This window comes from Centroberyx gerrardi, chromosome 10, assembly GCF_048128805.1.
Source record: "Centroberyx gerrardi isolate f3 chromosome 10, fCenGer3.hap1.cur.20231027, whole genome shotgun sequence".
NCBI classification, from domain to species: domain Eukaryota; kingdom Metazoa; phylum Chordata; class Actinopteri; order Beryciformes; family Berycidae; genus Centroberyx; species Centroberyx gerrardi.
The window spans coordinates 22829090-22840922 of record NC_136006.1 but is presented as its reverse complement, the minus strand read 5'-3'; the positions used below and the strand labels follow the sequence as shown (position 1 = coordinate 22840922).

The 11833-nt window shown below is 39.4% G+C and overlaps 1 protein-coding gene across 1 annotated transcript; it reads left to right on the top strand.

The window, feature by feature from the left end:
* Positions 1 to 2416: 2416 nt before the first annotated feature.
* On the top strand, positions 2417 to 10060 carry arl5a (ADP-ribosylation factor-like 5A). The gene is made up of 6 exons (XM_071919585.2): positions 2417 to 2770; positions 7204 to 7264; positions 7414 to 7561; positions 8146 to 8229; positions 8644 to 8795; positions 9424 to 10060. Exons 1-6 carry the CDS (start codon positions 2641 to 2643, stop codon positions 9470 to 9472), a joined length of 624 nt encoding a protein of 207 aa, XP_071775686.1. The 5' UTR covers positions 2417 to 2640; the 3' UTR covers positions 9473 to 10060.
* The last annotated feature ends 1773 nt before the right edge of the window (positions 10061 to 11833 follow it).

Below are 11833 nucleotides of genomic sequence, written 5' to 3'. Positions count from 1 at the left end.
AATGGTGATGATCAGCACAGAACCTGTTTGCACGTGTCCGAGAGCTGGTAGAAGCAGAGCGCAATGCATCTTTATTGATAATGCTCCTTAAGTTTGTTTGCCATTGTCTTGGAAGTGTGTGTATTCAATCCTGTGGAAACCTGTTCCCAAAACCAGAGTTTAACAGATATGTTTTTGAAGTGACATGGATTTACAGGTGTTCTGTTGGGGGTTTACGAGCTCCCCGGGCCTCTCTCCTTTCTCAGAAATCACACTTAATGCCACTTTTGCCATTAATCACATCAGGACAGAAAGTCATGCAGAACTGCCACAAACTAATAGATTACAAGGTTTCCATCCTCAGGAATGGGTTTGACCATTTGAGATTATTTAGACTATGAATTAGACTGACAGATGTAGCATTGTGCTGTGAACCATCTAAGGGGGGTTTCTTCAAATGATCAGGGTTGATGACTTGAGATGGATATAGCCTAGTACACCAAGTGATATTTACCAGTTTTAAGTCACTAGAATGGTCATGCCAGCATGTTTTTTCATATGCCATGCATTTATCAAGTGCTGTTATCTGTTATGTGTTTGGCAGGACATACATTGGAGGTGTAGTATAGTATTTTAGTGAGTGACTTGTCTTTAAGGCATCCATATTTAGATAAAGTCAACGTAATGCATAGAGAAATGGATGCCTTATTTATTTGAAGGTTCACTTCTGGTACATCAAACGACATTCCATTCATCTCACCTTTCAAAGCCCTGCATACGTCTTCCAATGGCTGCTCTAAAAAGGTAACTCTGCTCCATCTCACTTTATTTTATAATGATTTTTAATGATCAAGCCTCATCATCACAACTTTTTATATTCCTTGAGTAGCTATTGAACATTTCTGCCTCTTTCATATCTTCAGATATAGCATTTTCATTATATTTCTTTTGAAATTCAGTAGAGGCTTGTGATGAATGAGAAACTATCTGAAAGCACTTGGGCCAGATTGTGCACTGCATTTTGTCTGCATTCGTGGAAATAGAGCAGTTCCCTGCATTTTGGATCAGGTGAATTTACTTGTATGCTCACAACTGATACAGGATAAATATACCATTACCTTTTAATGACATATCTGGTATCTTGTAATTTAATATTTGTTGAGGAATTCATGTTCAGTTTGAGTTTTTTCAGTTTGTAGACCAGAGGTCTCTTTATGCTTCAGTGACTCTGGAAAAAAAATTATCAACATGGAGACTTCTGTTCTTATCTACCGTACTTACAGTAGCTATTATTGTTGTTTCAAGAAAACTGGAGCGTAAGCAACAATTCCAAAATATTTGAATACTGCCTGTGAGAGAATGATGCATTGATTAGAAGTAAGTTTGTGTGTACTGTCATTTTACAATTGTAATGGAATAAACTGCCCTTATGCTGTTGTATGGATAGCGTTGTTTTTTGTTCAGTGCTGTCAACTTTCTTGCTTTATTAGTGTGAATTAGTCTGTCACTCTGTCTTTCCCTCTCCCTCTCTCTCACTTTGTGAGTGTGTGTGTGTGTGTGTGTGTGAGAGAGAGAGAGAGAGAGAGAGAGTCTTTCTGAACAATTGACTGAATAAAAATATACAATTTCCTAAATTTTTGGAGCACAGAATATAGGTCATCACTTATTTCAGCCTTTTCAAAAAACTTTATTTTCTCATACAGCTCATCTCTTGTAGCAGGGAAAGCTTCAGGCCAATTGTAGTGTTCCATCTTAAAAACAAGCAGGGGGGGAATTTGCTATGAAATTGCATGCTTAGCATCATAGACCTAGGCGACCAGAATTAAATGAAAAACATAAAAGCAATTCTAGTGGGCTACCTTCTATCAAAAGGGAGGATAATACATCTAAAGAAATAATGGCCTAAAGAAACACCCTTTTTGAGTTAAAATAATAAAAACACTACAATATTCCAATAGAGACTCAGTGTGGCTGTTCTACTCAGTAATGACTTTAGATAATAAGGATAATAAAACACTTTCAGAAAAGCTTTATAGTGACCTTATTGTACTTAATGTACATTTTAATCACTTGTTGTATCACTATAACATTATTAGAATATATATAACATTCATATATATATATATATATATAAAACATTCCTAGAGGGACTTACAGTTTTGTCGTGATATTTGCATTGTAGCCTTCTAAAATGTATTATAGAATTGCTATAGATCTTTATCATAAATAAATCAGAGCTCTGTATGCATATAATTATTTTAATAAGATTCACATAATTCTTCGTCTTTGAGTTCTTTAATATGATTTGTACATAAATTGTATTCTTTATTATATAACTATATAACTTTATTATATTGTAATTACTTTTTCATTATGTCCAGTAATTGTTTTTGACACCACCCAGCTGGAAACACGCATGCGCAGGTTTGACAGCTAACTAGCGCAGCGCACTTCAGCAGCCAGCTGATACTAGTCAGCTAATATCAACCAGCTAGCTACAGTAACGTTGTAGTAGGGTTTTCGATACTAAATTCAGCGTTATACTTATATTGACACTCCATGAGAAAAATATAATTCATACAAATATGGCGGGTTTACCTTCAGGCTTTGACAGCTCTTCACCCTGTTTCACAGCGGTGTAGTTGGCTAGCTAGCTAGCTAATGTTGATAGCATTGGATAGCATCAACGCTAGCTGGCTACAACGGATTCTCACAAGCTGGCATCATAAAATCTCACCACCAGCCATGGGAATACTTTTTACTAAATTATGGAGGCTTTTTAACCATCAAGGTAAGTATGGGGCTGTGACATTTATTATGAAATTGCCGAAGACAAGGTAGTTAACGTTAGCCCAGCTGGCTGTTAAGAAAAGGCCCGCTATATGCAAGACAGGTCAGCTGTGTCTGCTCTGCTCATATTAGCCTAGTAACTAGCTTGCGAGTCCCCTCCAAGTTTTCTACAAAATCCTAGCCACTGTAAATGCATGTTTATTAGTGGTTATTTCATCATGCCTTACTCTTTATTTTTGTTTATTTTAACATTGCGTGTGTCCATTATCACCTTCTAGTTTGTACAGGTCTGTACAAACTCTGTTTACTGAGTCTTTACTCTGCAATAGCTGAAAGGACTAGGATTCTAGCTAACCTGGCTGAAATCATTGCTTGTCCCATTAGGCGACAGTAACGAGCTCTAGCCGTGTTGTATTATTTATGCTCTCGGAATTTGCAGCTAACGTTAGGTGAAACCAAATCAATCCCTGGCTACTGATCCTCAACCAGTAAACAGATAGCTCATTGTGAACCCATTGAAATATGAGTCCCAGACAGACCAGAGTTTGTGAAGTTCATTCTCTCACAGTTACACAACCCAGCCTGACTGCCTGGCTTCATCCATGATTTTGGGAGATGGCTACTGCACATGAACGGGCAGTCACCCATATCAGCAGAACGCTTAGGCCAATAAATACAAAGGATGATTGAATGACTTCAGAGTGAATCATACTGAATTTACTGCCAGTATACTCATGTCACCTTATCTGTGTGTAATGGCAGAAATATAATGATTCTACCTGAAACATGTCTCTTCAAGTCTGGCTTCTCAAAAACAGGGATAACAAAGATCTCACCAGCCATTTCAGTTGCATGTGACACAAAGCAACAACTCTTACTGGTTTGAGTTAGGATGTAGGCCATCAGTTCCACATAACATATGACAGAACTTAGTGTTTTTGGTTTTGATATTACTATAAGCTAGGCCCATATACTCTCTCCAACAGCATTTACTATGTTTCTGGTTTGTACACAAAATTGTACAGTGTGGTTTGTGAGTGTGTAAAATAAAATGGTTTGTTACCTATTTAAGCAACCATCTGAAAAGCTACTAAACCTTTAGTGACGTTCAGTTAGGTGTCCATTGAAATGTCTGATAAACATCTTTTGGCTATTCTCTCAGACATAGGCATAAATGTAATTGTTTGTTGGTGGTATCATTGTCAGGCTAGTCATGCCATCAACCAGTAGCCTATTCTATGGGACCTCTGCTGTGTTCAGCTCCAATCTGCTTCCTTCATAGTGTCTCCAAGGCTTTTATTGGTAGCCCTGGTTTTTGTCCCAGCTGTGCTTCCACGTCTCAGGAAATCTAGACTGGAGGCGTTTCTTGGGTGTCTGTCTAATAGGAATGCAAGAACAAACCTTTCTCAAGGCTGTTCCCTGTTGTTGGAGTGGTTCAGCCAAATGGAATAATAGAAGTTCATTCACTATGAGGAGGGCATGTATTAAGGCATCACAAACTCAGTAGCCCATTCATTCTTAGCTTTTGACATTGTCTTTAGTTATACAGTCTGCCTATATAATACTAGACTTAAAGGGCTAGGTAGTGGTATCTTATTTAAAGACTTATTTACACATCTACATTATGGTGAAGGCATAATTGTTTGGCAAAGATGTAATAATAAATTGACTTGCTAATAGCTTTCATATGGTCCTAGGTTTGCCTCCAAGCAATTCAAATTTGTTCACAGTTAATATGCTGATTCATTGTATAATAGACAAGGATAGGCTATAGACCTGCTGCACCTGGGTGACCTTTGCACCCGAGGCAAGATCTTAACGTCAGCCAATTTTGGTTGCACAAGACTAACTTGTGACCTCCAAACAATGGCGACAGAGTAGTAAGCCATATGCTTTACCTTTGTGACTGCTTGCAGTGTGTTTTGGTTGCACACATAGCCTACTTCCTATCTTCAGGGCTGTTTTGCACTGTGTACAACATGGTAGAGCTGCCGAGATAAGGCACACAACTTGCTCCTGTGAAGTTCTGGTTGCAAGCAGCTGCTTTCACTTCCTCAGCTTTAGTGAAGTTTTAGTTTGCCATCTAACAGCTGTAACCTAAATGATATGGCAGTGCACAGAAGTGTAGTTTTATATAGGCAAGTAGGTCTATATGGCAGGGTGCCCACTGATCATGGAATTTCTGGGATATCATGGAATTTAAAGAGGTGTATTCCAGACAGGTAAACTCAGGGAATTTGATACATTTTCTAAGGAAGACAGAGAACATCATTGAATTTCACAAATATGTCACTTAACAAGAATATTCCAGAATGTATTTTCCAACTTGTTTCACACATTCATTACATTGCTGGTGGTTTTCAGCAGTTTTTCTCCACAACAAGCCCAACTGTAGTGGAAACCAGACTGTTTCTCCCTTTTTCTGAGATGGAAAAACAAAAATTACAAACCAGGAAGGAATAAACTTATGTCATGGAAAGTCACACGAAAAGTCATTGAATTTTACATAATGGCCACAGTGGGAACCCTGGTTGAAAATGAAACCTTGGCATTGTGTAATGTTTTTTTCCTATTGCTTTATGAAGTTCAAGCATGAGTTGACAGATCAAGGAAAATGCAATCCTATGACATAATGAAATTGCATAGCCAGATACTGAAATAAAATTTAACAGACGATCATGTTTCTGATCCCATAATAAACATCTACATTTTTTTCAGAATTCTAGATACTTATTATAGGTACCGGTGACATTTGATGACATCAGACAATTGCATTGTCATTGTTGCAAACTTATGACTCAAAGTCCACAAACCAGTCGAATAAAGAATTGACTTCCCAATTCTTTATTCTACTGGTTTGTGGGCTTTGATGACATCAGACAATTGCATTGTCATTATTTTTGTAAACTTGTAACTCAAAGTCCACAAACCAGTAGAATAAAGAATTGGAAAGTCTTAGGACAATACCTGCCTTAACACAATAACAACCTGAAAGTCAGTTCTGGTGCAATTGTCCTCTATCCTGGTATCATCAGGGGAGAGCAAATGCAGCTAGTGTGTGTGCCTACATGTAGGGATGCACCGATACCGATACTGGTATCGGTATCGGTGCCGATACCAGGCTAAAATGGAATATCGGTATCGGAGATTTTACCCAAGACTAAAATCTGATACCGAAAGCCATGAGTAACATGTAAGAAATAAAAGCAAACTGTCTTGATTTTATGCATTTGTGGCACATAGAAGCCTGTATTTCTCAAACAGTGGGAAAAACAAGGATTTTATCTCAATAATTTTGTCCATTGACCCCAAACTAAGGAAGTAAGCCTGCACTGTTCAGTAAAAGTAATGGATTGGATCGGTACTCAGTATCGGCCGATACTTAAACTTTCATACTCGTAATCGGTATCGGCATTGAAAAAGTGGCATCGGTGCATCCCTACCTTCATGTGTCTGTTGTCTGATGCTAGGCTTAGCTATAGACTAAACATGGAGATTAGTCTGATAAGACATGCTTTAAAACATGTAGAGGCAGAATCTAGACAAAATCTCTTTCTATTTCGTCTCCTTAATTCTTAGACCTTAGGTTACCTATTTGGCCACAGCTAATAGCAACAATCAATATTAGTTTGTCTTCTGTCATTTCTGTGCTGTCACTTGACCTGTAACATGGGGTCATAAATGTAGTTCCAGATTTGAAAAGAGCATTTAGTGCTGCCGATGTTGGTGGCTGGATGGAACATCACAAATGATTTATAGAAAAGCAGCCAGCACCGAGTTCCCCAACGTCTTGTAATCTTTTGCCCTTTAGCCTCCTATCTTTGTGATTTGAAGGATCTCAGTCTAATGTGCTGTCGTATCGCTGTGTGTCAACAGTAAGACAGCAATTCACCCAAGTTGTCACGTCTTGTTTATACCTTTTCATAGGTAGAGCCTTGTTGTGTCTCCATCAGTTTGCATGATGTTGCGCTAGGTCTGTGTTTTGATGCCATTGGCCTGCTCAGTGGAGCCAGCCAAGTGAGTGAGTGTGCGAGAGGGAGAGAGAGAGAGTTTGCTTGAGTGAGAGAGAAAGACAAAGAATATGCATGAAATTTCAGCAGCTGCTGTTGGGTTCAGCCTGAGTGAGCAAGCTTGCCTAAGACCACCCACTAACTCATCTGTAACTGTGAGGCAGTGTACTGTTTCCAGCACCACAATGTCTCAGTGACGCTAGATGTGTGAAATGGCTCAATTTGTCACTGAGAAATAGTGTTGAGCATAAAGAAGGGCCGTTGTTTGAGGCGCTCAAGGCGGTTCCACGTTCCACATCTTGAGACCCATTTTAAACAAAGATTAGACATTGACAGAGATTGTGTGGGACTCATAGATCAGTCAGTCACTGTTTCACTGTTTGGTATTTTGAATTCTTTGTAAGTGTCTTCTTTTACCTTTCAGAGCACAAGGTTATTATTGTGGGCCTGGACAATGCTGGGAAGACCACAATTCTTTATCAGTTGTGAGTATTGATATTGACCACTTTCAGTAGGCTATATGTTATTGCAGTTCTATTATGTAATGTTATAAATGGAAACTGACATTTTATGATTGATACTTTGCTTGCTTCATTCAGAAACTAAAAGTGTTTTGCCTCTTTTTATGACGTAGTTCTATGAATGAGGTGGTGCACACCTCTCCTACGATAGGAAGCAATGTGGAGGAGATTGTGGTCAACAACACCCACTTCCTGATGTGGGACATTGGGGGTCAGGAGTCCCTGAGGTCATCCTGGAACACATACTACACAAACACAGAGGTAAGAACACTTTGGGTGGGCTGACTGCTGTGGCTATCAGTACTTTGTCTGCAGTTTGTAGGTTGGATCAGAAGGGAGTGACTCTCCTGTTGACATTAAATGCTATTCTTTACCAGAAGCTCATGGACAATCATTGAACATACAGTACAGTCACATACATCCCACCCCCAAATAAACTTACACATCCCAGGGCCCGTAGGACTATGAGTGTACAATCATTGGACAGTCAAGGACAAGCACAACAAATGGAGATCAAATGCATAGTGGGAAACAAGCAAACAAGCCTTCTTAAAGTGATTTAGTAAACAAATAGTTCTAAAGAATTGTGGTGCTTCACCCGGCATCCACCAACAGTAGGTGTCCCCTAGTGAATGCCTGGGCCGTTCTGGCCACGCCTCCAGGAATGCACATTTCAAAGTGTTACAATGGCAATATGTTAACTAAATAGAAGTATAGGTGCTTGCATAAATTGTAGGCACAGTATAAGTACCATGCCCACGGCCCAGCGCAAAAACTGGTGAAGTTAAAGTCTGGTTGTCTTTTGTTAACTTTCCTTCATTATTTCTCCCCTGTTTTCTGATCAGTTTGTGATTGTGGTGGTCGACAGCACAGACAGAGAGAGGATCTCAGTGACCAAAGAGGAACTGTACAGAATGCTTGCACATGAAGTGAGTATCATGAAATGAATAATGAAACATAAAAGACAAAAGACAAATTATTATATGTATTATTATATGTATAAACGATAGACTGTAAAAAAAGATGGACGTAGTGAGTGTGACGTCACCCATAGGTTTCTGAAGGGTTGTTTTGAAGCCAAAAGATTGGGTTTACGATCGCTGCAATGTTGACATTTTTGGGAGAAAATCGCCATATGGACACATATGTATGTATGTATGTATATATATATATATATATATATATATATATATATATATATATATATATATATATATATATATATATATATATATATATATTAGTGTTTGGTTTTATGACAGAGGCTTTGTAAGAATCCATGTACTGTATCTCTTACATTTCCTTACCCTCTCCTCTTTCCGTCTCTCTTATCTCCACTCCAGGATCTGAAAAAGGCAGGGCTGCTGATCTTTGCCAACAAGCAGGATGTAAAAGGCTGCATGTCTGTGGCTGAGATCTCCCAGAGCCTCCAGCTTACTTCTGTCAAAGACCACCAGTGGCACATCCAGGCCTGCTGCGCCCTCACCGGGGAGGGGTGGGAACGGCATTCACATGCATTCTTCTCTTGTTGCATCAGATGGGAAAAATTGAACTAATGTAGTCTTAGGGTGCGCTCACACTATTCCACTTTTATGTAGGAGAAGCGCTCCCTCAATCGCATTTTGTGGTGATAATTTGAAAAAGCAGGTTGTGCACTGCAAGCTTTTTTCCATAAAAACCTGCTGCAGTAGCTGCCAATATTAGCAAACAGAACATATGTCTAACTATCAAACTCTTACCAGAAACTCCCAGAACACAATGTGCTCCATACTGACTCTTTATGATCAGAGTAACAATAACTACCAACTTTTGTACCGCTGCTTACTTTCATTTTCATTCTGGTTGTTTTGGTTAGCTGCCTATAAACCCTGCTTCTTCTCACTGATAACTCACAAAAAGTGGTTCATGTCATGTGAGCTCCTCTAAAAAAGTTTTAGAAAGCACCCTGCTCTGCCCAAAAAGACGCCATGCACTAACTTTAATGTAAAAACAGTTTGAAAAAAGGGGAACTGTTAACGTGCCTTTACTGAGATATAAAATACACTCATACATGCAGGGGTATAATCTTAATGTCTGTCTCTGTCCCTCTCTCCTCCACATCCCCATCCCTCTGTGACACTCAGGTTGTGCCAGGGTCTTGAGTGGATGATGTCACGGCTGCGTGTGAGATGATGACCTACGACCTTGGATCAGTAGTGTGCCCTTGTGCTCTGTTCTCTCCACCTCCAGGCATGAGGTTGGGGGTGGGATCAGTTGATGGATGGCTCTCTCCTCCTCCTCATGAAGCTGACTTGGCCAGACTGCTGCCAGGACATATTCTTTCGTGTTAATTTATTTTACAAAACACTTCTGAACTCAAAACACTCAGAACAAACAAACTTTACCTTTTCAGGAGGACATTGGACAAAAAAAGAGACTGAAACTATTTAAATTTCTGCACGGTTTTCCTTACAATGAAACACAGAGGTCAGCAAAGCGGCTGACTTGGGACTGTACATGGACTTTGTCTTTAGCTGTGTGTGAGTCTAGCCCAGTGTGGCCTTGCAGTATTGCCGGACTGGCTGTGGTGGTTTTTATTGCCCCCCTGTGTGTACAGTCCAGTATTCACATTAACCTTGTGCCTGCGTCAGAATCTTCAAGCGATGATGGCTGATGATGACTGAAACATGCAGAATTGAGGGTGAAATTACAGTATGCCCTCATCCTTTCAGCCCATATGAAAAACAGTGAAATAAAGTGTTTTTATCTGTTTCAGGTGAATTGCAGCGTGTCGTCAATGAGTATTTCTTTCAAGCACTCGATTGTTCTTTTCTTCTGTAGCATTTGGTTTTCCTTAGTGGGGATTGTAATCTGTTTTGAGAATTATAGTTTCACATTTTATTGTTATTCCTGTATAGTCCTTTAGGGGGAAGAATATGTGTTATAAGAGCTCATGGTCTCCAATGCTTTTCAGGGAGCATAATGAGCAGCTACAGTAGAGAGGAGAGAGCCAGAGAGAGAGAAAGGAGAGGGATTCAGGGAGAGAAGACAGAAGAGGCCACAGGTCCACAATGTGAACAGCAGACAGTGAGTGGTGAACAGAGGAAGCAAACCCACAGAAGGATAATAAGCTCTGTGTGACTGTGTGTTACCACTATACCATCAAATGTGAAATCTGTTAGCCAGCAACATATTTAGAAATACTGTTGCATACAACACAATTGCCATTATCGTTAAGAGAAAAGAGAATAAATAGCCAAATGTTCGTTAAGTTCCTTATGCTGTGTTAATATACATTAGCAGCTATATAGCTGAGAAGATATGCATTTATTCAAGGTCAATTCCACATAGATTGATATGCATGTTGGAACAATGATTTGTTTTACTTTTAGTAATGAGTAGAGCCCACACAATAGGGAACTCCATTCATAAACATTTATTGACAATGGTCAAATTTTGAAATGATGAAGATGCACATTGGATTGAAACATTGTCAATAAAAAGTGTATGAATGAATGAGTTCTTAGTGTGCAGGTTTTAATCTTCAACTGTGATTGGCCCAGCACCTCACCTTGATCTGATCTGCATATAGCTGTCAGTCAAACAGGTTTTTCACAGTTTGAACAAACAGGTATGGTAGCAGGTAAGTTACACAAAGTACAGTGGTAATCCCGTGTCGTCAAAAGGTAAATAACTGACACAAATTACCAGTTTTAGTGTAACTAACAAGTTAATTCTTTGCTCTTTTCACTTCATATCTATTCATTTGATAAATAACTTGAAATGTTGTATCCATTTGCCACCTATCCACAGTGCAGTGCAGGAGACTTGAGTGTCTTCAGTCAGTGTGTTTTGAGTCACAGTGTCAACGACGGTGTCACACCAATGATTTGATAGAGAGCTGTTAAATGTCTAATTTGTGATAAGAACAAGGAAACCACCAAGGAGATAGCACAATGATGATAGAAATTTGATTACTCAGTCAGCCCAATTCTTATCTATCCGTGTTAACTGCATTGTCAACCCAATATATCACTTGCTCATTATAGAGCTAGAAAGGTCGGGGCAGATGTACGTGTTGATCCGTTAGCATGGCTGGTTGGGAACAACAACCCATCCTGTTCTTGCAGAGTCATGCCATGACTGACTAGTCACCTCCATTTAGTCTCTTACCTAAGTGGCAATGGAATCAATTGTTTTCTAAAGTGTTAGTGGGCTAAGATCGACAACAGTTGGCAGTGTTTATTTTGTGGCTGTCTTTCTGCAGCTGTTGTGTTCTAGTCTCCCTGTCGATCAGTCAGTTTTTCCAGTGACTAAGCATCATCTAGCCCCCACCCCAGATGTCCTTGGCATTGGGAAGTCGTTCTCTCTACTGCTAGAATCATTAAAATTCTGTGATATCCCGTAACAACTGAACTTGAAGTGTAATGCACTGGATGTTTCCATAGTTTGAAAAATGGCAACATATTATCCTCCTAGCAGGTTTATTTTATCATGATGATCACAACAAAAGTTCATTATCTTGTACAGTTTCCCTGTTCTTCTTCAGTCTTG

What these genes read in the sequence shown, in the direction of transcription:
- arl5a (XM_071919585.2), top strand. Translation starts at nt 2,641, where the DNA reads ATGTTGATAGCATTGGATAGCATCAACGCTAGCTGGCTACAACGGATT. An exon ending in GAGGCTTTTTAACCATCAAG is followed by an intron (nt 2,771 to 7,203) that starts GTAAGTATGGGG and finishes TTTACCTTTCAG; the next exon opens with AGCACAAGGTTATTATTGTG. An exon ending in ACAGAATGCTTGCACATGAA is followed by an intron (nt 8,230 to 8,643) that starts GTGAGTATCATG and finishes TCTCCACTCCAG; the next exon opens with GATCTGAAAAAGGCAGGGCT.